The 27,241-nt window shown below is 36.9% G+C and overlaps 4 protein-coding genes across 14 annotated transcripts in view; 3 read left to right on the plus strand and 1 right to left on the minus strand.

The window, feature by feature from the left end:
- Positions 1 to 93: 93 nt before the first annotated feature.
- Positions 94 to 2,551, plus strand: LOC118448353 (cell cycle checkpoint protein RAD1). Of its 5 annotated transcripts, none has more exons than XM_085662928.1 (7): positions 94 to 234; positions 384 to 570; positions 637 to 881; positions 956 to 1,180; positions 1,268 to 1,462; positions 1,540 to 1,815; positions 1,896 to 2,551. In XM_085662928.1, exons 3-7 carry the CDS (start codon positions 780 to 782, stop codon positions 1,920 to 1,922), a joined length of 825 nt encoding a protein of 274 aa, XP_085519054.1. In that variant the 5' UTR covers positions 94 to 234; positions 384 to 570; positions 637 to 779; the 3' UTR covers positions 1,923 to 2,551. The 5 variants fall into 5 exon arrangements, with proteins under 5 accessions (XP_085519054.1, XP_035737409.2, XP_085519056.1 ...); XM_035881516.2 differs by having other exon boundaries at positions 97 to 234; positions 345 to 570; XM_085662930.1 differs by having other exon boundaries at positions 98 to 238.
- LOC118448322 (calmodulin, striated muscle) overlaps positions 94 to 27,241 on the plus strand; it is a 49,826-nt gene continuing 22,678 nt past the window's right edge. For 2 of the 7 annotated variants that reach the window (XM_035881438.2, XM_085662923.1), the window contains exons 1-3: positions 12,551 to 12,746; positions 23,745 to 24,186; positions 26,897 to 27,040. In XM_035881438.2, the coding sequence (XP_035737331.1) occupies positions 12,681 to 12,746; positions 23,745 to 24,186; positions 26,897 to 27,040 (652 nt within the window). In that variant the 5' untranslated portion in view covers positions 12,551 to 12,680. Of the gene's footprint in view, positions 235 to 12,550; positions 12,747 to 15,988; positions 16,107 to 19,858; positions 20,497 to 23,744; positions 24,187 to 26,896; positions 27,041 to 27,241 lie in introns of those variants that run through there. The other 5 variants (XM_085662924.1, XM_085662925.1, XM_035881439.2 and 2 more) reach the window with 5 other exon arrangements.
- fabp (fatty acid binding protein) lies at positions 2,355 to 6,166 on the minus strand. Its single transcript, XM_035881524.2, has 3 exons — positions 6,032 to 6,166; positions 2,914 to 3,185; positions 2,355 to 2,496 (listed from the first exon to the last, which is right to left on the minus strand). The coding sequence occupies exons 1-3, from the start codon at positions 6,108 to 6,110 to the stop codon at positions 2,443 to 2,445; spliced, it is 405 nt and encodes a 134-aa protein (XP_035737417.1). The 5' UTR covers positions 6,111 to 6,166; the 3' UTR covers positions 2,355 to 2,442.
- LOC118448354 (uncharacterized) lies at positions 7,992 to 10,515 on the plus strand. The gene is made up of 3 exons (XM_035881518.2): positions 7,992 to 9,021; positions 9,336 to 9,504; positions 9,660 to 10,515. The coding sequence occupies exons 1-3, from the start codon at positions 8,850 to 8,852 to the stop codon at positions 10,057 to 10,059; spliced, it is 741 nt and encodes a 246-aa protein (XP_035737411.1). The 5' UTR covers positions 7,992 to 8,849; the 3' UTR covers positions 10,060 to 10,515.

A 27,241-nucleotide genomic window follows, 5' to 3' on the forward strand; every position in this document is an offset into this window, starting at 1 on the left:
TGTGATGTATACTGTTGAGAGTTTTGCAGGATCTAGAGTATAAAATTATTAATGTTCAGTTATAAAAAGTATCGTTTAATAGTAAATTATTTATATAAAAAAACCATTTGATGGATTCCGATGACGAATCATCGATAAAAGACTTTCAACCAAACCCGTACAGCGTAAAATATGGGGAAATTGTCGATCGTCTATTGAAGGAATCGTCTGAAGACTTCGAAAAGAGCGGCAAATGCAAGTATTTATAAAAATCAAATCGAATAAATGTTGCAAATAGAAAATATACTTTTTAAAACGTTTCATTAGAATAAATAGGATTTGTTTGCTGTAATATGTAGTTTCAGATAAAATATTATTAAGTCTATATAACGTTTTTGGTGAAGTGTTTGAAAGGGCATTAGAATTATACGAAGAAGGACGTATAACGCATATCTCTTCGTCTCCGCCGGTTGTTAAAGGAAGCCGGTACAACAGGAATAATGCTCGTTGGTTGTTCCAAGTAAAAGGTTTTTCAGGATCTATATATACGCTTTTCCCGGAGATAAATTTTTGTACTTGCCTTTCGTTCAGGTAAACTACTTACTATCTTTTTATCGTCAAATATCGTAATGCCATTTTATCTTATTCGTATTTCAGGAGTCAGGTATTAGATAATAGAACTTTATTTACCTGTAAGCACGTTTTAGCTGGTTGGTTAGCCACGATCGATAAAGAGAAATTATCTTATCAGCAAATTACATCAACGGAATTTCAAAATTTTTTATTGTATCAATCCTTTTATGATCATGCTGACGCCTAATGTCGACGACTACAAATTGATCGCAAAATTGGGTAGTCTTAAAACAATAGTCAATTTATTGAAAGCATTAAATTTCAAAGAGGTATATGATTTAGCTCGTTTACGAATAGACACACAGTGTGTTTTGCGCGTCGATAATTCGTCGTATTCTTTTAGACTGCCACTTGCTTTGCCACAGAGAATGGATTAAAGATAACGGTGGAAGATGCCAAGTGCATGCAAGCAAGCGCTTATATTCCAGGAGTTATTTTTGTAGAATTTAATTTAAAGGAGGATGTAATGTTCAGAATAAATTTAAGCATACTCGTTGAATGTCTTTGTATGTTTTGGAGTAATATAAATACAACGGGGAGTAATGTTGCCTTAGAACTGTTTTATAAAGTATGAAATATTTTCTTTGTAAATACGAACAATGTGTTCCTCTTCTCTGACCGATAATCATATGAGTTTTCATGTATCCATCCCCAGGGTATCGGTAATCCATTGAGCATACTCATAGAAGAAAATGGCATTATAACGGATTGTTCGTTGAAAACTCATAATCCGGAAGAGTTACTAGACTTCCATCTAGAGCCAGAAAACGTTTTAAATAAAGTTGTACTGCAAACGGAATTATTAAAGGATATTTTATCCGAGCTCGATCCGACCAGCGAAGTGATGGAGGTAACTTTTTACAATTATACGTGATGATTTATTTTAATATTTTAAGAAAATGGAATATTTATCTTTTGCAATCTCAGCTGTTATTGTCTCCCGAAGCACCATTCTTTAGAATAAGTACCAATGGTTTAGCCGGTATATGTCATATCGAACTGCCTCACGATGGAGAACTTGTAGACAATTTTCAATGTACTACAGTAGCCACGACCAGTTATAGATTGGCACATATTAAGCCAGCCATGAAAGCATTATCTTACGCCAATAAAGTGTCCTTAAGGACCGACGATTGCGGATTACTGTGTTTTCAATACATGGTGAAAACTGAGGAGGGTCACACGTGTTATATCGAATATTACGTAAGAAGAATTATTAATTAGGTTGATAATGGAACTCAAACTTGTTTCAATATATGAATATATTTTGATCTTTTTTTTAGATATCGCCGGTGATAGATATTAAATAGAAAAGAATCATCGTAAAATTTCGTATTTAACGCAATAAAACATAAGAAAGGATAAGAAAATTTTTGGGGTAATATTTTTTATTGGTAGAAAAAAAATTCTCTGACGACTTATAAACATATAATACGTGACGCAGCAAGTATTTGAGAAACTCGTGCTAAAGACATTAAAGAATTGGTAATGCGCTTATTTTTATACCTTTAAATACATTCAAAGATCGCATATATGCTATCGACATTTTATTTCTATACGAATTATATTTCTTCGATATTAGTAGCTTTAAATACTTTTGCATGTTGTTTTAAAACATCAGCGTCAATCCGCCGTTAAACCATCGACATATAACATTTTTCTTTAGTAAAAAATACTAAGCGAACTTTTGGAACGTACTTTTCATTACTTAACGATAAATAGGAGTTAACATCTCCTATATATTTGAAGCTTTTTAACGAGTAAAATTCTTGGTATGTTTAGAGTATGAATTGGACAGCCAAGTTTTCTTAGGACACGTCTGAAAGGATATTAGTTCTGAACGGTGTACACTCTTGTACAGACTATATCGTCGACCTTCATTACCTGTAACAAAAACAAAAAAAAAAAAAAAAAAAAAAAAAAAAACCAGAAATAGAAAGATTTAGGCAATCGTATCGTGTTTCAAAGAAAAGAGATAATTTTTGTCCCTTGTCTATTTTGTACCGGCAATTGCCGGTAACATCGGTACACAGCTCACGTAATTCGTCATTAAATAACGTTGATTCTATCAAGTAGTACTTGAAATTGTAATTATCCAATTATGATGCAATTTGAAGTCACGTATGATTCATTAATTATTAATAATTAATAATTCATATCTTTAAATAATTTATGCCAATAATTATATGTATGTCATATCGGTGTTTAAAGATAGACATAAGTCGTCGTTTTTTTTTTTTTTACTTGACACAAAAATACTCTCGCTTTTAATGGGAGGAGGAGGAAAAAAATGATATTTACCGCTTTCATTTCTGTCGGCGTGAATTCTCTCTCGATCGTTGTTTCTTTTTCACCTTTCTGTACGTGCAATAGCTTGTTGCCTTCCATAGTGCAAACGCTCTTCACCTTTCTACCGTCGGGCGTCTCTTCGTCAAATTCCTCGCCGAGTTTGAACTTAATCTCGGAGCTTTTGAAAGGGCTGTTGGTTTTCAAAATGTACGTGCCATCGTTTTCCGTAAGCTCAACGACTGGATTCACGCTGGCACCCATTTTCCTCGTAACAAGGCTCACACCTGCAATTTAACGTTCGGATAGTACTTACATACGATTATCATGGGATTGATTTTAAATTAATATTTAATCTTTTATAGGTGGAACTTGTTCGTTCATTAAAAGTTTTTTTTTTTTCTTTTTTTTTTTTACGTTTATTTATCTCTCGTTTATTTATATTTCATTAAGGACGACAAATAACGATTGACTTTTGATACGATATTAAATATTAATTTCGCCAGAATTTATAGGCAAACCTTAATGATAATCCTTTACTATCGCAGCTTCTGTCGTTTCGACGATTAGTAATCATTTGTAATTGCAGATTAAATCGTGATAAAGCTTTGTAGTTTGACAGATCGATACAGTCGGAAAGATTGAACGCTCCGTGGGACGATAAAACACAATACGTTTTACCGTTTAGAACAGACGTCAAATGTGTATCGAATCGATAAAGGAGGAAGTTTTAATCGAGTAATGCGGGGTTATTCATTGCCATTAAAAAATAAAACTAGATTCGTTTCGATTCATTTTTTCAAAATTTATGAAAGTTAACGAACGATAACAAAGTTCGATTATCGTGACATTAAATCGCCCGTTACACCGATCATAATCGATTATAACGTTAAAACTGAAAGAGCTATTACGAGAAAGTTGATACCTCGTTTCACGAGGCCGAAGTGCATTGATTTTTTTCACAGTGAAAGCCTACGCGAGAGAGAGAGAGAGAGAGAGAGAGAGAGAGAGAGAGGAGAGAGAGAGAGAATGTGCGTTCGTCAAGTAAAAGGAGAAGAAAGAAGAAGGGCAGTGACTTCTCGTCGAAGACTTATTAAACGTCATTTAAGCTCAATATATCGAGCTTGACGATAGTTAACGTACCGATTCTTACCGACATACGTTCGTTTCTCGTTCTTGGAACAATGCATTACGCATGTCATGCGTTATATTTTATTCCATCGCGAAGGTGATTAAGATGTGCCTTTCAATGGAAAATGCAATGAGCTTTTAGCGCAAGTTCAAACTTATACTTAATTCGAACTTTGCGTCAAATAGAACGAGATGATAATAATAAAGCAAAATCTGTCATGATCAAAGTTCTCTTCGTATCATTACTTTTACATGTTCAATTTGTTTAAATAGATTTCTTTTTTATTTCTTATAATCGTTCGCCATTAAAGATCAAAGATCTTAGATTAAGTCCTTAATGGGTTGATGCATGTACAACGAAACATGATTAATAGCATCTAGTACGTAGAATACCTTTTCCTTGAACTATAATAAATTATAAGATAATAGAATATTTGTTAAAAAGCAAACACTATCGAATGTATCTGAAAGTATTCTTTTAATATGAAAAATATGGGTCTTTTCTTTTGTTTTTATTTAATTAAAAAACAAGTTTGAGATAGCGAAACAAGTATAGTTATAATAGACTAGCCATTATCGTTTCTCAGTGTAGATATCTACACTTACATAGAGAACAAGTTACCAGCAACGATTCGACCAGCAATTGCGATTTATTAATCTTCCTTGATAAATTAATTCAAGTACTAAATTGAAGCACAATCAGACTATGCAGCGTCCAGCATGGACGAGATGGTGGGAATTAAACATGAGGTCAGGTCGTTGTACGAAAGACGAGAGCATAGTTTAACGTATTAAAATTGATTATCTTATTCGTCTTTCGAATGCTTCGTCGAACGTGTGTGTTCTCTCTCTCTCTCTCTCTCTTTCTCGTCGATCAACGTTCGTTCTGACGAACGAATGTACCCGCGCATTGATTCGAATTCTTTTACGAAGCGTGCTAATTCGATTTTCTTTATTGTCCTCTACCTTTCTTACTTTCGCACGAGTATTCGATTATCAGCGACGAAAGATGATAATCAATGAAAATATAATGGCTTGTCGATTAAATTAGTCTGTTGATGACAATGAATATTTTAAATAGTAACGCATAGATTATACGCATATGTGTATTACACAGGGCGTATAGAGGTAGAGCAGCTTCCATATAACTTGCCAGCAAAATGTCCTTCTATCGTAAATACATATTTGTATAGCATACGCGCGCGCGCACGTACGGCCTATACTTTGCCTATACGTTCGACCGGACGAATTTTAATCATAACAATCTAGTACGAAGCTAATAGCGTACGATATAACAATGGAAACTAAGCGGAAACAAATGAAGCTAAACAATAGAAAAGCTATTGTTCTATTATTCGAACACATTCATCTTCATATCGGTTTCGAGGATGGCTCTATTCTACTACCTTATACGTGCGTAATAATTTACATAAAAATATAAAAGTAGGTTTAATCGTTGAAACGAGTTATCCTTACGACGACGGCGGCGTTATATAAATATATGCAGGGTGTTAAATTTTTAGGAGCATCGATAAAAACATTTCGCAGGAATGATATCTCGCTACCGGCTCTAGAAGGAGGGTTCTCTCTCTTAGCAATAGCAATCGAAGAAGCAATATCTCGTGGTTAAACTCACGTCATTCACAGAAAGTATTAATTGTCTTGACGCAAAATCTATTCCCTGGATAATAAACATTTTGAATGTACAAAATGATATTTTTTATTCGATAAGATAAATTCTATTCGCGACGGATTATTTTTATACGCATGGATAATAATATGTAAAAATTCTTCATTGGAGAAGCTCTTTTCAAATTGATTACGTAGTACGATCGGACGATTCGAAAGATTTTCTCGTACGTAACCTAAATTCCATTAGACTTTTGGAACGTTAACGTTATCGACCTGACACAATTTAGCTTTTATACGACAACCGTCATAGTTAATAATCAGCTAATTATCTCGAGCATAACGAGAAGAAAGGAAGAACGCTTTAACGTACCTAGAGCCTTCATGAAATCATCAAAGTTCTCGCTGTTGGAGAGCTTGTACTTCTTTCCAAGGAAATCCTCGGCAGGCATGATGGACGATCGATACCGCTTCGAGCTTAACCGCGTGAATAAACGAGAAGGACCTTCGGTCGTATTACACCGCAGGAGAACCTGAGACGAGTACTTTCTTCTTTCCTAGACGTTAGACGAATAGATGGGAAGAACCGATGGTGGATCGGATCGAAGAACGATACGACGAACTCACTCAGCCCGGAGGATAACCCGTCTTCTGACTCTAACGACGTATCCTGTGTCCATCTCTATTTCTCTCTCCCCTCTTAATCCACCCTACTCCCTCCACACCCTTTCTCACTCATCGTTCGTATCCTGTCGCGCGCGCTCTCTCTCTCGCCCCCTCTCTTTCCTCCCCGTCCTCTAGCAAGCAAAACTCGTAGCATCTCATTCTCTCTCTCTCTCTCTCTCTCTCTCTCTCTCTCACGTTAGCTCACACCGATCTTTCCAGTATTTGGGCGTATCCCCCACTCTTTGTTCTAACTGCAGCTGTGCCACCTAACTTTTTTTTCTCACTCTCTTTTGTTGCCTGTCATTTCTTTTTATTTCTACATATTCATTCTTTCTACGAACTTACCTTCTCTTTTTTTCTTCTTCTTTTTCTTTTGTTCTTTTTACCGTCATTTTTCGTAAGCTCACGTGTAATTTCGTCTTCTTCCACAGTAGCAGTTATTTTCTTCTTTTTATGATTATGATTACAAGGCGTTAAAGTGCGATAAGATTAGAAAAGTTACACTTTGCGCCTTGGATAATATGGGAATGTGATATTCAAATGAGTTTTCGATTACTGTGAACACAGCAAAGAAGATATTTTTCATTTAGTCATCCAATCATAAACTTGTAATTTTATTCGAGAGAGAGGGGGGAAGTACGAATTCGTTAACAATTTTCTTTGATACGAATAATAAATCCTTGTACGGCCAATCGCATTACGATCGTTTTAATGGCTCGTTCGAACGGAGATGCGGTAAGAAGGAACTTTGTACACGCGTTTGTTCCATTATTATTACTATCCGTTCTTCCCCACCTACGCAAGTCGTATCGTTCTGAAATATATTCTACTATATATATTCGAGGAGACGCTCGCGCCATACGAAACCTCCACTCTCATTGGCCGTTGAAATCTGGCGCGTGGTTTATCGACGAATCCCTGCGTAGGTAAAATAATTCAATTATACGATGTATATTGTCGGAGTTCTTTCGAACAATGCATTTGCAAAAACTCATTCAACGATGTTTAGAACAACATTTTCTTTGACGGAAACGTCAAACGATTCTATGAAATTTCTCGCGACAAAATTCGCGTGTCTCGATCGTTTGATCGATTTCGTGCAGTAAAACGCGCCAACGAGCTTTTGGCATGCGAGGTTAAGCGAATAATCGCACGATTAGATCGCATAAAGTCGTTAACGAGATCTTTCCTCGCCGATGCGCATCTCAAGGTATCTCGGCTATATATATATATATATATATATATATATATATATATATATATATATATATACGAATGTTCATATGCGTGCGCGTATAGATCGCGTTCGTATCAGAGACGTACGAAAGGCGTTTATAGTCGAAGCTGGCGTAAATTCGGGATGATGACTCAAACGTCGAAAGAGATCGAAAATGTTGACAATTTTTGATCGGCGCAGTCGACGCGCGTAGTCTTTATTATTGGTCGGTCACTATCAAAGTTCTGCGTCAATTCCGTGACAACGAGGAGAAGGAACGTATAACGGTCGATAACGACGATGCGGTTTAAAAGAGGGCCGACGTGGCAGCGGCACGTATTTTCGTCCACGAAATGCCAAGAAGACGACGAGTCGAGAGCGCATAGCAATCACCGGATGTTATCAACGTATATATATATATATATGTATATGTATATGTATATGTATGTACGTTGCTCGCGAAAGTAACTCGATCGGTGCGAATTCCGACGTACGAACGCGTGTACGTACGATACGTCTACGCGTATATTCGTTTGTACTCGCTTGGTATACTTTATGGAAGTATAAATCGCGATATGACGCTTAAAGTTAATAAAATACCATATGCATAACTATGTTCATGTGTACGTACGCATGGATATAAAAAAAAAACGCGTACGAGTAAAATTCAATAAGGAAAGGCTTAACGCGAATAAATAAAATACACACGTGGATGGACGCGCGTCTCTCTTCCGTCGTTCTTCAATCGGGTATAGGTCAGTAGAGATTTGGCAACGTCGCGATGTAGCAGAGGCGGCGACGGCGGCGGCGGCGGCGGCGGCGGCATAGATTCCGCTCCGCAACCGCAACCGCACACCCGCCTGGCCGCCATGATGCCAAACGAAATACGCCGTGCAACGGTTTCTCCGCAGTGACGCGTAAGCTACCGTCAACGTAGCAACACGGCCATTTGCGGCAAGCGTTCCGTACGATTCTTTTTATTTTTTTTTCGTTATTCATCAAATCATTCATCGTAGAATTTTTATCGAGCTAATCCAGAGACCGCATCATCGATTCGTCTCCGATCAATCGTCACGTTTTATTTTGAAAAACAGAACTATCCATTTTTGTCCTCTACGCGTATTTCGCTCGCTTTTCGATATTAAGAGGATTATCGAGAGAATCTAGCTTTTGAATCGATGATCGTTGAGAGAATTGACGAAAAGGAAGAGAGGGGATAGAGTGACGGAGAAGAGAGAGAGAGAGAGAGAGAGAGAGAGGGGGAGGAAGGGGGCGGGGGCAGAGAGAGATATATTTGAAAATATACAACATGTTTGACACGGAAAGATTTATCGAGGAGATCGAGAAAAGGCCGGCGATCTACGATGTGAATCGTAGCGAGTACAACGACCGTAACGCCAAGATGAGCGCGTGGGAAGAGGTTTGTCAGGTGATGGTACCGAACTGGACGCGTTTGTCGGACGAGGAGAGAAACATGGAAGGTATATATATATATATATATATATATATACACGTATGATGCACGTATCGTCGTGCGAACGATCGATCGATCCGGATTCCTCGTACGACCGTTTCTCGTTATACCGGATCGTTTCTTCTCTCTCATTAACTTTCCTTTTCTATTATTTCACAGATTATATCACATTCGCACCGAGGCCGTTTCTTTTGAAAATTCGAATTACATAGTCGCGCGAACTTTCGTTAGAATCTATTTTGATAGGTTTTGAACGATGCGTTTCGCTCGCTTTTCTCCCTTCTCCTTTTATTCTTTCCATTCGATATTTTCTTTTTTTAGAAAAGAGCTTGCGAGGGAAGTGGAGAAATATACGAGACTATTTCATGAAAGAGTTCAAACTGCAGCTGCAAAAATCCCTTAAACCGGACTCGGTACGCCGGAAGCGGAAAAAGTATATGTACTACGACCAACTGCTTTTTCTCATGCCCACCGTTGAAAACAAGCTACGGTACCGACTTATTATATACAACAGTCTGCATAATATTTTATCTTAATTTTGATTCTCAGGGAACGGGGGGTGGGGCGAAAGTTGGTTATATTATTTCTTATTTCTTTCCTCCCTTCTCCCGGCCCTAAAAACGAAATTCTTCATGTATTTCGTAGGATTACGAATGTGGCAGGAAATCAATGCAAATCGGAGGAAAGCGAAGGCGAAGGCGACAATCCAGTTATAGAAGAATCCGACGTTCCACTGGCCCACGCTGTTCCGTCTCTAACGACCGGCAGAGAATATGTGCAAACCGGTGCTTCTTTCAAAATGTGTCCACGTTATCCGAAGCAATTGTGCGAAACGTCTTTGGCGTCCTTCGATAATGAAATTCATGATATCCTATCGTCGCACAGCGGTCAACGTGTAGCGATCGACGAAGAAGATTACGACAAAATGTTTCTCTTGTCTTTATTACCGACCATCAGGCAAATACCCGAAGAGAAAAAGTTAGACGTTAGAATACAAATGCAGCAAGTATTGGCTTCGGCCTTACGTCCACCCGACGATAAATAATCGATCATTAAGATTTTCATTTGATCGCAACGAACCGATTGGATCGACGACCGACATCTGACAAAGATTTTAATTATATGCAATTTCGTCGAACGAGTATCGTCGATTCTGTACCTCAATATTTTAGATTAACGAGAAGATTATGCGTAATGAAGCTATATGTTTGTATATATATGGCTAATATTATTGAGATGCCTTATGTGCAGGGACGAGTACAAATCATAAGTACTGATTTCTAATTGTACCAATTATGATTAAAGAGCAACGATCACGTGGACTGTAAGAATACTTCTATCTGTGATATGGTCGTGTTACATGTAGAGATAATAGAATATAAAGTGGAATGGATTTTCTTGAAACGATATGCTACACAGAAAGAAATTATAAAATTATTAAAATATCGTATCAGCAGGGTAACCGTGTAATGACGTAGAGACATATCCTGCTGTATCTGAAAATATTTTAAAATTATATAATTATATATTAAAAATGCAATTATTTTGATTATTTTTACCTAAACTTTCTTTTCCAATTGTCGATAAGTCCCTTTCGCTCTGCAATACCGATCATTGAGCGGACAAACCTTTTTGCGATCACCTAATTTACCTACATGGGTAGGTCTCTCGAAAAAGTATATAGTATTGCGGTCGTTTAACGAACGATGGCAGATGCTTCCACGATAACGCACGGCTTTCTTTTTTACCGAGCCAGTTTCCGGAAATGCTTACTTATATGACATTTACATATATATATATATATATATATATATATATATATATATATATATATATATATACATACACCTTTAAAAAACTCATTCGCGCACACGCGTACGCACTCTTGTGTTATTTGATTAAGTAGCATAATTTTCAGGTTTTCACGTCATAAAAGTTCTCGATTAGCTGAAAATTGATTAAAAATTATCCTCTTAAGGTTTATTAATAAAATTGTTAAAAAATATATGAGATAGTAAACTAGCGAAATTTACATTCGAAGAATTATTTGTATTTTGTACACATGATCGCTGTGAAGTAAAAGAATGTTTTTCTGTTGAAATTTTTTTCCTTGTTAATTACATTGCAATGTGATTTATTTGCGATACTATCGAATATGACTTTATCATAACCGACAAAGAATATGAACGAACATCGTTGGAATATTTTCAAAATTTTCACCATAATAAAAAAGAGACAAGATAAAATATTTGCGATGCTTCGTTAAATCGACGAGGTTCAATTACGAATTTTAAATTCCGCTAGTGAGCTATTGTTTTATAAATTTAATGAAAACGACGAGTACTTTTTTTCCCCCACAGATCGTACATTACAATATTTTCACCGAAACGATGAAGTAAGATACTTTCCGATAAGCGGAAATTGTGTTTGTTAATCGGCGATCTTTGTATTTTTGCCAATGTTATTTTTTCTACGTTTGTCTCTCTCTCTCTCTCTCTCTCTTTCTCTCTCTCTCTCTCTCTCTCTCTCTCTCTCCATCGAGAGCTTTAGGTTACTCGATACATTTCTTTCCCTTTCTGAATATTAAATAGCTGCTATTAAAAAGGATACGTTGACCGACTCGTTTACTCAAAAAGCGACTTTACTTGTAATTCCTGTTCATTCGTATAAACGATCCTTTGTTAAGATCGGATCACAGAATTCTGCGAGTCACTAATGAGGGTATTTGAAGTTAATCAATGGCTAGGTCTCGGGCATTGTTCGTGCAAGGGTGCAAGGCTAACCAGCAACTAGTGGTACTGGTCGAAATTCCACTTGGCTCGACTTCGGTCAACTTTCTTTTCTCATTCCCGTTCGTTGTCTCTTTCGATAGACTCGCGTTTTCTCCCACTCTGTTCTTCCCCTTCCCTCTACTCTCTCTCTCTCTCTCTCTCTCTCTTTGCCACCCTTTCGAGCCCTTTCTCTCTCTCTCTCTCCCCCGAACGCTTCTCCCGAACGCCCCGCGCGTTTCTCTCGCGCGCGCGTTCTTCGGCCTCTGGAGCAACCGACAGCGTCCGTCGAGCCGCTCCAGACTTCAGTCTACCTCGAGAACGCGATACAGTCGGGACCTTGAGGATCCTCCTTGAGGGTCAAGGCTTCTTCCGATTCTACGTCGATCTCTTTTCTCGATCGAAAGAGGAAAAAAAAGGGAAAAGAAAGATTGAATGTTTTGAAAAAATCTATAAGAATAGAGATCGATCCTCGAGTTAAGATCCTCCGATTTATATCGATCGAATTTATCGCACGACTAGGGTGATCTTAAGAGAAGAATTCTTACGAAGAGGGTATTATTCGAATCGTCCATTTGATCCGACGAAATTGCAACGATAAGAGTACAGTATAATATCGAAGTAGATCAACGCAGAGAAAGGTAGACCTCCTCTTCCGGCCTTTCGAATCTCGTTAGGTCGTTATCTCAATAGAAAAAACTGTAGCACGTGTACAATTTGTCGGAAAATAAATTGCCATTCGCCCAAGGCAAAGACAAAGAGAAAGAAGAGGAGTTTCCTCGGAGATTGCGGAGGGTTGTTGCTCAGAATCGGGGGACGTTGTCCGTTGTTGCCCGACGTCGGAGCCGGATGTTCGCACGGACAAGACGCCGAAAGCGCTGCCATTTTGGAGAGCAAAATGTTCATGGCCGTGAAAAAGTTCCTTACGACATCCCCTTTGGTTAACAAGGTCAAGTTCCTGATGGTGAGTTATTCGATTATCCTTTTATTCAAATCGTTTCACTTTACCGTATTTCTAATAACTTTGGAGTGCTCGATCAGAGAGGAATTACCTTTGTATAATAAATTTCTTTTCGTTCATTATACTCGTATATCTGGACGTTTTATATAAGAACAAAAGGATGGACCCGACGAGCATTAATCATTTTTACTTGAGAGAACGTTGACAGAAACTTGCGCTCGTATTACTTTACGCGATTGTATTAAATTCCTTGTAATAAATATTTAATCGATTTCAATAGTCTATATCGCATCTACTAATTGTCCGGGTACTCTAATAATAGTTATATTATTTCCTCCTCATATAGCTTCCTTCATTTTTCCATCGAGATATTTAAGTTTCAAGCAACTTTCTAAGAGTCCCTTTTGCCCCTTGTGAACATTGTGAATTTGCCGAAGAGAGCACATTAACTATCCAGTTTCATTTCCTATGGATTAAGATAACTCGTAGGACGATCTTATCGTCATTGCTCCTCTTTCGATTTCCATTTTCACTTATCCTTTTTTTTATATCCCTTTCTTATTCGAACATTTACTTCGTTCCTCGAGGACGATGGCCGTCGTATCCGTTCTCAGGAAAATCCTCGATGAACGATCACGGCGTTACTCTCTTATCTCTTTTAACAGGCTGATGATGTTCCTATTAGACGTTTCTACGTCACCGATAGCGTCAAGCGCTCATTTGTCAACTCTACGGCGTCCTTATCGTCAACGTAAAGAGTACTTTAGAAAATTTCATTTCTCCCTTGGTTATAATAACAAATCTTTTTACCGGCGGATAACCTTTCAACTTTGGGAGAGATAGCGCGTGAAACTTTTGAAATATTCAAAATCAATTATTTGCCTTTCAATAACGGCGATTAATACTGGATCGATTAATTGCCATCTCGATTGTCACGAGATTTTTTTAAGTCTTATTGGGATAATCAATGGGATAAGTCTTTCCTTATCACGCATAACGACTTTAATTATTCAGGCTTATAATCAAATTAGATTATATTTTTATCAATTTTATCAATTTTATCAATGGGATAAGTCTTTCCTTATCACGCATAACGACTTTAATTATTCAGGCTTATAATCAAATTAGATTATATTTTTATCAATTTTATCAATTAATACTTCCATAGGATAATTTTTACTTTTTACATTACTGCTACCACTTATTATAAGATATCTTTTATTCGATGACATTTTTTGCCAGAATATATGTCATCGGAGTGAATTGTCAAGGGAAAGTAATTGCTGGTCGAGGTCAACGACGGTTAAAAACACACACACAACTCGATCAAGATATCGAAAGAAAATATATGAGATTTGTCGAATCTTTTCGAAAATCTGCGGAAAGATATATTCTTTTATTCTGGTGGGTTTATTCGATAGTAAGAAGAATGTGGAAGGTCGCCGTTCAATGGAATTCATATCTCTCGTGACGTTCGTTCTCTCTGTTTTTCTTACAAGGGAAACATAGGTACATTTACATTCTTCGAAGAGAATCCCTTTTTCTGGTTTAGAACGAACAATGCCATGCAAACTTTGCACGCATAGCATAAATATATGTAAGACCAAAATGGTCCAGAGGGACATTCGTCCAAGTTCCTTTCTTTCGATCTTTGAGTCTTTGATGATATTTTCGAATCATATTACTTCCTTTTGTTTCACCGCCATTACCTTCACCTTTCTTATCATTTCTTTCCTTCTTTCATCTGTTTTATCTTAACGCGGTCTTCATTTGTTCAATATTACTAAAAATTTTTTAAATTCGAAAAGTAACATTCATCGAATTCGATCGTGACGTTTTAACGAGGCTCTTAAAGCATGAATTTTCAATGGAAATGGAAAATTATCGGGTTAACGTTCAAAATGAGACGGCTACTTTTATTTCGTATCATTGCTGTCAGTCGCAGGTGCATTCGTATTTTTATATACACACATCTATACGTAAATATATCCTCATATACATAGACGCATGTATTCTCGAAGTTGAAAGAAATATCATCGTCACTTTTCTACCGGCGAAAGATGCTTTAATCTTAATTTGAGATCGCGCATAGACCTAGTACCCCGCATTGAAATCCCTCGAACGCTTCGATGTAATTGTACGTAGTATCGAATGACGCATTACTTATATCGACTATATCGTTATCGAGATTTTATCGCGGTTTTCAATGGGTTCGGGCATTGAAAAAATTTGTTTATTAAAAGAAAAAAAAAAAAAAAAAAAAAACAAAAAAAGAAAAAAAAAAACAAAAAAAATAAAGAAAAGGAAATAAAGTAAAGTAGAGAGGAAAAAGGAAAATATTAATTTTTATCCTATTTTACGGTTGGTTCGAAAGATCGCGCTCGCTCTTTAATCGTGCAATTGTATTATGAACTTTCCATAAATTCGTCTCTTTCGGAGAGGATTTAAATACCGACAGCAATACTTTTATATCGTAACCGAAGGTAAACGCATGGATACCTCTACAATACTATGATATATTTCAGAGGGAATCCGATAGCGATTTACGGCATCGTATTCCACATTGCTTTTGGAAAAAGGGAAAAATACAAACAGACAATATAAAACGCTTTGGCTCTTTGTACGGATCACGCTAACGTCTACGTCTATTATTTCGTAGTAACTTTTCTTTTTTTTTTTAATAATTTCTACGTTCGCCACGAAAAAATATAATGAGTAGAATTTTGTTTCCGTACTCGAGTACAAAATATGAATGCGAAAACGTAGGAATTATACGATTCGATGAATGAATAAGAGAGAGAGAGAGAGAGAGAGAGAGAGAGAGAGAGAGAGAGAGAGAGAGAGAAGTTGACGGAGAGAGGGATATTAAATTCAATTAAGACATTCCACTCGGAGCGGAACTCTTACTCGAAGCAACGAGGAATATTCGAGGCTCCGCTCACGATCGCAATTTTTCTCATCGCGCGCGCAACGAAAAAGGCACGAGGAAGAATTTGATAAGTTCGTCATTGACGCTTGTAGAAGGTTTCGTTCGTCGTTCGCGTTGAGATATCGGATTCGAGAACTCATAAACTTTTGTTATTTCGTTCGTTCGAAGAAACGGTCTGTTTCGACGATATCTGCTCGCTTTCTAAGAGCTCGCGTATATTGCATCTCGAGTTTTACAAGAGTAAGTGCTTCTCGGATTGTTCCTTCTCCGTTACTCTACCTTTGACCATTACTTTCCGACTGTCTAAAAAACTAAATGGTTCCAACTTTCCCAAGACGCGTCTAATGGTCTTTCCGACATGAAAGAAAGATCGAATCGAGCTTTTCAAGTAGTTTCTGGAAAAATGCGTCGAGAAGATAAAGGTACTTTTACAGGTATATAACGACCTATCTAGCTTTATATAAGTCATGATAGATTCTCTCTTTATCATTTTCTCGTCGCTCACCTTTTTCATTATGTTTATTACACGACGTACATATATCTTTTTTTACTACCAATACTCTTCCATCTGGCGCGTGTTCAAGAATACCCATTAACTTCGATCCGTTTACCAATCTGTAGAAATACGAAGCCACGTTAAGATGGACTTGTTGTAGTCCCGTGGCTTTAATTCGACGCGTAAATCGCGAGAGTCATTGACGTCCCGGTGGATGGTTTAATAAGAGCTTCGATATCGAGGATAACCTTTCAGAGATGTCCAATAACGCTCGGATCAGAGCTCGGTGGTAGCTCGCTAGTCGATAGACGCGTATAATCGGACCTGTCCGTGCTTACGTATCTTGCTTATACATATGTATATGTAAATATGTATACGCGTCTATGCATGCATACATAAATACGTAGGTACGTACGACAAGTATTTTCCCTGGCAGCTCGATCTCTATCACGGTCAGTTCCATCTTCTCGCATTTGGATGAGCGCGTCTCCTGTGTACGTACCGTTTCTGAATTATTTCGCGAAGGCTATGAGACGAGAAAAGGTGGCGGAATGCCACCCTACGTATGTGTAGTTATGCACGTATTCAACTCGAGATCTTCAAATATTTCCATTGTTTTAGTTCCTACCAACAAATGTAAACGAACATTTTTTTTTTGACTATGCTCTTTTAAACGTACCGACATATTTTTATTATATCGTTATAGTTTATGTAAGATAAATGATATGAATTTGTTGCCTTAATTGTCGATCCATTAAAAAAGAAAAAAAGGCCAACTTTGAAATCTCGAAATAAAGGACATTGCTCCTTTTTGATCAAACGATTATTTCCATTGACATTGATATTTCAAATGTCCGAATAAAGTGAAACTCTCTATAAATCGCTACAGAAAACTTTCCAACGATCTATGACCTTACTTCCACTCGTGCTATGAGCTTGATTTTTCGTCCGTACTCGTATATATGTGCGATAAGCGGACGATATATGGGAAATCATGCACGGGGAGGGAATACATTCGTCGAACGTTCGACCTAATCTACCCATATCCCCTTCAAATTCCAGCGTGCACTTGCTACTTCGGATTCCAGGATTAATCGCTAAAGAGAGGGAGGGAGAGAGAGAGTAACGCGTGCCGAATATAAATCCTTTTTTGAATTCGTTTTTCGTGCTTTATCAGTCTTCGTGGAATAACACGGAGAGTCATTCCAAATTATTAATACATCGTTTCACGTTAGAACGTAATGTCCATGACAGCATGCCTTCGAGTTCTTCGATTAAAACGCATGTCCTGTAGAGATGAATTTTAGAGGGAATTTTTTTTCGCTTTACACAGAGCTCGCTGACAGCAATGCAATGTTTATTTCTTTCTTCATTTTTCTTTTTCCTAATATACCTCTTTGAAATTTCCTCTGGCAGTCTGTCAGAGTAAACACTCTGGCAGTTGTTTACTTATAACTTTAAATAAAGTTATATGTATGATTAATAAGTACTCTTATTTTTTCCACGGTGATCGGTAAAGCTTTTTCATTTGCCTTAGGCGATATTCAATTGACTCTTGAACTTTCTTACGATCTTGCCGAAGAAAATGTAAAGGAAAACAAAGAGTGACATACGAAGACTTGCCTTTGTGAAAGCCGTCGTTGTCTTTTCGCGTTTAAGTTAATTAAAGTTACTTCGCATCACCTTTAATATTATAGATCGACGTCAGAAAGGGAGAGAGAGAGAGAGAGAGAGAGAGAACGATTTTTTCATTTTCCGCGCAATTCTTTTTTTTTCCTCGATTCGCGTTTATCTTCGAAAGAAGGAAATGAACACTTCCAAACAATTTGGATTAAGATTGTTCTTAATGTATTTTCAGATAAACGATATACAGGTTTTCGTGTAATCGTTAAAATTCTTCCTCATTGATTTGGATAAAAGAATTCTACGAGGGAAAGGCTTTATCATATTTTCGATTGACAAAATCTCGTTTACGAGGACAAAAGAAAAGCTAGCTTTGTTTCATCTTCGGTAGAAACGATGACAAGATGGTACAGCGAACAAGAAAATATGTATATCCTGTCGGGTCGATTTCCAATTTCCTTTCAAAGAATCCATGTAAACGATACGTCTCGAAATTGAGACTTCAAATCCGTAGTTTTCCTTCTATCGATAGGTTGCTTTCCAAGTCAAAAGATAACATTTCCTGAACTCGGTACACTTCCGAAAAAAGTGAGAGTGTACTTTCGCGAAACTTAAAAATTCAACCAGACTTGTCATCAAATTTCATTGGTCTATCGTCTTTCTTTCTTTCTCTCTTTCTTCTTTTCTTCTAGGTTGTATTTTGATCGGAGTTAACAATAACGACGTTTATTAAAAGTCAACGAATAAGGGGACTAACAAAATCGACTAGATGTTATCTTTTGATCGGCTTCGTTTCTTTTCGAACATGTGCGAAGATTTTCGTATTCGAATTGTTTTTATTGCCTTTGATTTCATCGAAAGCAATGCCATTTTTCTTAGCATTGAATAGAACAAGAAAAGAATTTCGACTAAAAAATTTGTCGAATATTCTCATTTTTCCAATTTCCTGAATTATTGCCAGGATAAAGAGTATAGGGAACGAACAAAAGCGATTAGTTTTGACCTCACAGAAAATTTATGACGCACCCACTTTGGTCAACATTTAGATTACGTTCTATTGTACATCCAGCAAATTCGGTAGTAAACAGGCGGTCAGCCACAGCCCTAACGAGTTCATCCCACTCGTTTCCCATCTCTCTCTCTCTCTCTCTCTCTCTCTCTCTCTCCCCCTCTCCTTCTCCCTCTCTCTCTCTTTCTCTCTTTGTTCATGCGGATATTAATCGCTTAATCATGAATAATTTGCTTCATCGAGAGAACAGATTACCACTCGCAATTAGCTCTTGTTCTGAGATTTTTACTATCAACAGGATGAAAAAAAATTTATTAGTTAGATTGGACAATGTATTTTTAATTAAACCGTGGTTCGACACTCTGATAATTCACGAGTTTTATCCCCTTTACGACGCGTCACACCATATCACGCTTATCTCTCTTTGCTAAGAATTATCGTAAATCGAGTTTTTATCCGAGAAACGAATGGAAAGGAGTACATATCGAACGCGCTTTATAATAGCCATGCAGTAGGAAAGTCTTGGTGATTTAAAGAGCTACTCGAAAGTCAATGGTTGTGACTTATCTAAAAATCGTGTCGGATATTTAAAAAAATCTATGGTCGACTAATCTACCACAAATTGTTCCCTTCCCAAGGAAACTTTTCACGCGGCTATGAATTATATCAAGTCCCCTTTTTTTTTTAATTTTAGTTTGATTTCTTTCTCTCTCTCTCTCTCTCTCTCTCTCTCTCTCTCTCTCTCATCTTTTTCCCCTCATTTAGCATAGAGAAGAAAAATACGTCGAATAAAAAAGTTAATAAATTTGTAGCTTCCATGAAAAATCTAAACCGACACGTCCGACGGATATTTCATAAGTTGGCATCCATCGTCTTAATCGCGAGTTCGCACATTGAATGTTTAATAAACGCTGCCGCAAGCAGTTTCAAATAGCGACTCGACTCTTCGTATTCTCTTGGCTTTTTTTGCTTAAAATGACGAGACAGTATGATCGAATAGCGTCTTTTCGCCATTGCTTTTTTAATTCACTTCTTCGTTTTCGCCGGTCTTTCGAATTTTTTGCCATCTATCTTTTGCCGTCTTTGACGAACGGGAAAAATGCGAATTGAGGGAATAATCGAGTTTTTGGAAATACTTTCGATTAGTATGCATGAACGAACGATGCAACTTAGACGAGTATTTGTCCAAAGAAAGAATTATTCGCGTCGGGTTTGTTTTATTTTCGATTCTTGCAGTGTCGAGGAGATAAAAAACGATAGAACGTGATCGTTGACGATTAAGAAAAACACAAATTGTTCGACGATCTCTACGCTCCTGCGCGATCATTTGTCCCTCCCATTATTTGACCTAAGAGAGAGAGAGAGAGAGAAGGTGTATGGGAGATTGGTGGGGAGATCGAGGATACCAAGCAAAGCGATTAGTGTCGTCGTTGGCGTTAATGAAGTTTCTGTCGGATGGTGAAGTATTCGGTAAGGAATTAAGAGCCAGCCGGAGGTTAAGAAGGCCATGGTTGATATACCACGTATCTAGCTAGTGCGACTCGTGTCTCTCTTCCTGTCACATTCTATTTGCAAGCATTACCGATCGTCCTACGAAAATCTTGACGATAGTTAAAAGGAGAGAGAGAGAGAGAGAGAGAGAGAGAGAGAGAGAGAGAGAGAGAGAAAGAGAGAGAGGAAGAGAGACTTCAGTAGGGTAAGTTTTTTATATTTACAAGCTGGGAATATTACTCATCTGATTTTTCTATTAAGACGTTCTACAAAAAGAAACAAAATATTACGATGTATTTATACTGAAACATTTATATATTATGCCTTTTTAATAATTATTATAATTTTATAGCCATTATGTACTATACAATTTATTTAACAAATATAATAAACGTATTAAGTTAAAAATGATTTAAAAGTGCATTTCGTAGCTTATCGATGCATCCGCTTAAACATTAGAATGAGAACTTTCCTCTCGATAACTCAACGATCACAAGGCACACTAGAAAGTAGACTTCCTTTCGTATTCGTAAGAACGACATCGGGGGCTGACGTTCCATGGTAGAGAATGTAATTTGCGGAGCTAGAAAAGAAGAGAGGAATTTTCTTTCTATTTGTTGGTTAACGCTTGACCTTAATGAGAACACGATCGATACGTTAACGTTATCTCAAAATATGCGAAGAAACGCGTATAAAACGAAGAAACTCGATAACTCTCATCACAGTGGTCTGCATTATCGAGTCCTCTCTTGAAAATACTTTTCTACCTCAGTTCGTCTTCCTCCGTTCTTTTTCTCACCGAGCATACAAAAGTTTCAGAGAACTATGATAAAAAAAGACAAATCGTAATCTTCGAAAACGTCGTTCGATTGAATTCGCGGTTGCGAATTTGATAAATCGGTCCTACCTACCGACGTTCGAGTCACTTTTTTCGTATTGACTTCCGTCGTGTTTTCCATTGTATTTAAAAGTCGCTACGTCGATATTAGATTAAAGCTGAAGATGTGAATTGAAAGTTTTTCAGAGATTCTCTTCTGTTTCTGACACTTGAGCAAAGATAGAAAAAGAATGTAAAATAAACAGAGATGGAGAATAAATGAAAGAGAAATAAAGAATAAATGAATCAATGAATGAATGAGAGAGAGAGAGAGAGGGAGGGAGAAAGTGATTTTAATTAAAAAGTAAGATTTCGTATCAAAATTGTTTATAACAAATTGTTCCTAATAAATAGTTAAACGATTATAAGCACGGTAAGAAAATAAATATAAATTTTTCATAAAAAAGTTATATCGTAAGCAATTTTTTATAAAATTGTTTATAACAAATTGTTTATAACCAATTGTTAATATAGCATATTGAAAATGATGCGGTAAGAAAATAAAGACACAATTAAAAATATCGACTTAAAAAATATCGGCAAAAAATTTGTTGTCAAAATTGTTTATAACAAATTGTTTGTAACAATTTGTTAAATAATTATTAGTATGATAAAAAAGTAGAAAGAATTTTATTGGGAAAAGTAAATTTGAAAAAAAATTTTTCTCTCGAATTGTTTATAAAAAATTGTTTATAACAAATTGTTAACTAATTATTGCTAATATAGTAAGAAAAGAAATAAAACTTTGTCTCTCTAGTTTTTGATTGAAAAAAAAAATTTTGGTACGAAATTTTTTATAAGAAATTGTTTATAACAAATTGTTAATAATTATTAACAATGTGACGAAAAAATAAACAAAAAGATGTCCTTTAAAATGGTCTTGGTTTGAAGTCTCTACGATTATTAGTTCCGAAGATATATCGATTTTAATAAATTATATTTACGATAATCCAGTGACCTACATAATTTCTTTCATAAAAGTCTTTGATCCACTGACCTATATAAATTCTTGGAATTTACGCAAACTCGTAGTAAATAGTATTTTTACGTATTACGTTTCGTAGTACTACGTAGTACTACGATCAGTACGTAGTGGCCCCAGCGCGGGCTAATGGAATCATGAATGACGAAATATTAAACGATTATATCTCCGCAACGGAAAGTCGTAGAGACACGAAAGAAACACCATTTTAAAGGGGAAAATGCCCTCTTTTCATCTGCACACTTGGATATCATCGATGTAATAGAATCGATATCGAGTATATTAGATATCTTTCTTAAGATGAACGCTTTCACGTTCGGAATCGCTTTACTAAGTTATTTCCTACATATTTCCTACATTTTATCAATATAATTTCATTCATGATAATGCTGAAAATGACCCATCCGAAGATAGGTTACCCGACATTGTTCGGTCTCATTATCGGACTAAGAGTACTCTACGTTATTTCGATCGAACTAGCTTCTGACAAACTTGTCTTCTCCGGAAACTGAACAGCACACGACTGATAACGAGAGAACACCTACATGCTACCTAAAAGGATGTGGAACCTTTCCGGTCACGTCGTCCGAACTCGATTTACTCCGATCGGTGCTCGATCGATGCGCCTAACTCGATTCAACGAACGACGTTGATCGTTGTTTCGGTGACGATCGCGTTGGCGATTAATTTGCTTTCACGATCGACTTGCAACGTGAGTAGTATCTATCCTTGTTATTTCTGGTGTCTCGTTCTACTGTTACCCTGTCGATTTTCCATCGATACTGTTTATCGTAGACGTACCAGACTAGAAACTATACGCATAATGTCCATTTATTGTATTATAGTATTATATAATGGTATTGTTTTTTACAATGATCTATACGGTACGTGTAGGACATCTGTCGCAGCGTAATTAAAAATATTTGCTCTCTCCTACATCCTCCCCACACACTTTCTCTCTCTCTCTCTCTCTCTCTCTCTCTCTCTCTCTCTCTTTCTTTCTCTCGGCAACAGGTACCTTCCTATTAAGTGAGAAAACTTTCTAGAGTTATGGAGAATTCCGTGAGGTTAATTATGCTTTTCGTCCGATGGGAGCTGTGCTGCTAATTCATGGCAAATTCGTGCTTTATTTTTTTCCCTTTTGTATTACCAAGAACGTTTTCTTTTCGATACGATTTTTGCAGAAATTTATGTAAATATGTTTCTCTTTATAATTCGTCGCGTCCTACCTATCTAAAGAAATAACAATATTTTATGAAAATAGATCCATCCATTTCATTATTCGCATATAAAAAAGAAACTCATGTTCGTAATAGATAGCGGGTCTGTGAGAGCGAAATTCTCTCTCGGTGATCCACGAGTACGAGTATAATCAAAAGAGGGCTTAATTAATATTAATTTAATTCGAACATTTCTCCATGCGTAGGTGACCTTTCAAAATTTTATGGAAATTCGATCTACCGATATTTCATTACTTTCCTTAATCTGCGAGGAAAGATATATATATATATATATATATATATATATATATATTCTTTCTTTTTTTTTCTAAGAGAAGAAAATTTGATCGACCAATCTATCGATGAATTTGCAGACGAGGCAGAACAGTGGGGTGGTAGGAAAGACTGGCGGAGAGGAAAAAACGGGGGAATGTCCTTCGAGGATGTCTGTAAGAACGACGACAATCGTATCGACAACGCAGACGACGATGACGACGGCGACAAGAACATCGGCGATTACGTCGCCGCCATTATCCGTCCTTTCGAAGGAATCGGACACGATCGTTCCGTCTATCGGTTCGACGGAGTCGCAGATGCAAGTGCAATCGCAAGTGCAGGTGCAGGATGTTAAAGGAGAGAACAGTGGTGGAAGCGACGTAGCTTTCCCGTCCTCCTCCTCTTCCTCGTCCACTGTCGTACCGATGACGGACCCTACGAAATTGTCTTCGAATGCTCTCATGTCGTTTCCAGCTTCACCCCAGAAATTGGCTGCTCAACCGAGAAAGATCACGGCTATAACGAAGTCTCAGATGAGGGGTGAGTTACTCTTAGATCATAAAGATCCTAATTTATTAACGTTCTTGATATTAATGTCCGATGACAAACTACTAGTGGGGACTGAAATTTCTTAGTTACGCATTCATAGTGTCTACGTTTAATAACTGGTCGATCACGTACAGTTTGATTTATGTATAGCTTCATTCGAATCTTCTCTTCTTGCTTACGATATTATTCAACATAGATCGAGCTGTACGATCATCGTGAGTATTCCGGCTACTACTCGATGTAATTATTATTAAAAATTTATTTCGTAAAACGAAAGCAACATTACATTACGATATCATCGAAATTCGAGCCACTACTTTATGATGTCTTACGTATCTCGATTGTTTTTAAAGGCGAAGCTAAATGCAGCTCTCTCTCTCTCTCTCTCTCTCTCTCTCTCTCTCTCTCTCTCTCTTTCCGTCTCATTCAGTTGAACTTCGATCGGGTCATAAATCGAAACTCATAAAAATAATTATTTAATAAAACCGAATCGACAACGTATCCTACGTTTTCGCGTTAAACGCTATTAAATGTTATTGAATAAAATATATATATATATATAAAAGACGATTTCTATCTTCGTTGAAATTACGTTGATAGAATTTCCGACGTGTGATGTATAAAAGCGTTAAAGAGTTACGTGTCTCTCGCACGACTTGGAAATAGAATTATAAAGGATTATTATTAAAACGCGACAAGTTGAGACGGGTGGGATTTGAAAGCGCGATAAATTAAATTCGCCGCGTGAGATATCGCTGTTTTCTAAGAATTAACAATTCATTTATAGACGATCAAGAGATTTCTCTTCACTTTCAATTTGCCAAGTTTGTTCGCTTTATCTCGATAAACGAATCGCTTCTACGATACGAGGGAATATTTCTTCTAATCGTTGCGATCGCCGATTGATTTTTCCACGTCACCGACATCGTACTCTTATTCATCGATATCGGAACTATTTCGTGTGGGATAGGGAACATATATGATATAACAATACAAGTGATTCCCGTCTTTACAAATTCATTCGTTCCAATTCCCATTTTCTAAAATGAAAAGAACTGCTGTCTATAAATTTCTTTTTTATATTCATATGTAGATATATAAAGAATATATCGTGTCCTAAATATTTTTTGTCAAACTTCGATAACAAGTTTTACGAGTAGAGAGAAGAAAAAATGTTGGACAACAAAAGTAATCAAGTTTCTTTTTTTATTCCTAAATATCGTTTTTTTCAATCGCGTAGACACGGAACCCACTATTAGAGTTTCCGAGAATCATTGTTACAAAGTTTTACGGTCTAACTTCGATAATGTGCTTGTGGGATAAGAATAAAAAATATTGTTTTATAACAAAAGTAATTAAGTTGCTTTTTATTCTTATGATTTATTTCTACTTTCGCGTAGACGAAACCCTGGATTATAGTTTACGAAAATTGTTGTCTTTCGAAATAATGTCGTCTCTTTCGTCGTTACATGAGAATCTCTAGAGAAGTCTTCAATAACGTACGTTCAAGATTACCGTAGAAAGGAGTTACTTCGACTGTTCGCGGACTACGAGAATCACGAGTATGTATGTACGGTTCTCCCAAGGGGAATAAGAGCATCTGTGTAAACTTGTTAACTCAACGAATATATATATATGTTGCGTCTCTTTATTACAGAGTATCGGATGCGTCGCAACACTCGAACTTGATCTTGGTTATTACAATAATATTAATAATAATAATAATAATAATAGTAGCAACAATAACAACAACAATAACAACAACATCAACAATAATGATAATAATAATAATAATGATAATAGTAATAAGAGAAGACAAGATGAATGTTGACTCGTATAAGTTTTGCTAGTCGAAGAAATTTATTCATTTGGTTTTCGTTCGATCGATCGCTATCATAAGTAAATGGCGATGAGGGTACTAGAATACCAATCTCACGCGTGACCTGCGGACGAGATATTCGATATAAGAAGGATATGTATACAATGGTCTTGAGAAAAACGAGGGTGCCTATAGAAGAGAGAAAGAGAGAAAGAAGAAGGTATGCCGAGACATGATGCACTCCATAGTCGAAGAGTCGATGGTACGTACGCATAAAGTCAATGGCTCATGAAACGAGGCTATTAAACGGTTGACTCGAGCATCGACTATCCGAATTCAGTTCCTCTTCGTCGAATTTGCTTCGGGCAACAACCCGAAGTCGCTCTACTATTCTCTCGTGCATTCGATCAAATTCGAGGCCGGTACGCACGCTCCTTTCTCTCCCTCTCTCTCTCTCTCTCTCTCCCTCTAAATGTAACTGAGCTTGCTCGGAGTCTGAAGGAATCGGATTTCAACTAGAGAGAGAGAGAGAGAGGGAGAGAGAACAATTACACAAACTACCACTATCTTCTCGAGCGAAGCTACGCGTGTACGTGATAATGTCGAGTAGTCACTCGATACTCGATTCCCTTATATGTAATCTTTTCTTTTTCCTCTTCTCTCTAAAGGGTTCACTTTTCAGAAAAGTTTAAAAGTTTAAGTAAAACTAACTCACGGCAAACAGCTTGATGACTTTTAGAGTGGTTGAAATCTTTATTTTAGTGGAATCGATATCGACTTTAATTAATATCAAGATTCATTTAATTCGGTGTAAAATTAATTTGCTTATAATTGGTAGGGTCTCTTTGATTGGCATTTAATATTTCAAATAAACCCTTTCAGAGTTTAGAGAAGCATTTAATCTCTTCGACAAGGATGGCGATGGAAATATTACGAAAGAAGAACTCGGACGAGTGATGCGTTCCTTGGGACAATTCGCCAGGGCCGAGGAATTGAATACGATGCTGCAGGAGATCGACATCGACGGTGAGTAGTTGAATCTTTGACCGAGTTAAACAATTCTAATTAGAACTCATCGACCGACATTTTTTAAGTTTAAAATGTAAGTTTCTTAAAAAATGAAAAAAAGATAGAGGACGAGTGGAGGCTCTTCTTACAATATGTTTTAGATAAGGTTTATCCTATCTACTTGTGTAATCACGAAGCTGTGCCACTCTTTATAGCCAA

This window comes from Vespa mandarinia, chromosome 20 (genome assembly GCF_050613455.1).
Source record: "Vespa mandarinia isolate Hongniang chromosome 20, ASM5061345v1, whole genome shotgun sequence".
NCBI lineage: Eukaryota > Metazoa > Arthropoda > Insecta > Hymenoptera > Vespidae > Vespa > Vespa mandarinia.

What these genes read in the sequence shown, in the direction of transcription:
- LOC118448353 (XM_085662928.1), top strand. Translation starts at nt 780, where the DNA reads ATGATCATGCTGACGCCTAATGTCGACGACTACAAATTGATCGCAAAA. An exon ending in AAGCATTAAATTTCAAAGAG is followed by an intron (nt 882 to 955) that starts GTATATGATTTA and finishes GTATTCTTTTAG; the next exon opens with ACTGCCACTTGCTTTGCCAC. An exon ending in CGACCAGCGAAGTGATGGAG is followed by an intron (nt 1,463 to 1,539) that starts GTAACTTTTTAC and finishes TTGCAATCTCAG; the next exon opens with CTGTTATTGTCTCCCGAAGC.
- fabp (XM_035881524.2), bottom strand. Translation starts at nt 6,110, where the DNA reads ATGCCTGCCGAGGATTTCCTTGGAAAGAAGTACAAGCTCTCCAACAGC. An exon ending in TGATTTCATGAAGGCTCTAG is followed by an intron (nt 3,186 to 6,031) that starts GTACGTTAAAGC and finishes GTTAAATTGCAG; the next exon opens with GTGTGAGCCTTGTTACGAGG. An exon ending in CGCCGACAGAAATGAAAGCG is followed by an intron (nt 2,497 to 2,913) that starts GTAAATATCATT and finishes TTTTTGTTACAG; the next exon opens with GTAATGAAGGTCGACGATAT.
- LOC118448354 (XM_035881518.2), top strand. Translation starts at nt 8,850, where the DNA reads ATGTTTGACACGGAAAGATTTATCGAGGAGATCGAGAAAAGGCCGGCG. An exon ending in CGAGGAGAGAAACATGGAAG is followed by an intron (nt 9,022 to 9,335) that starts GTATATATATAT and finishes TTCTTTTTTTAG; the next exon opens with AAAAGAGCTTGCGAGGGAAG. An exon ending in ACCGTTGAAAACAAGCTACG is followed by an intron (nt 9,505 to 9,659) that starts GTACCGACTTAT and finishes TGTATTTCGTAG; the next exon opens with GATTACGAATGTGGCAGGAA.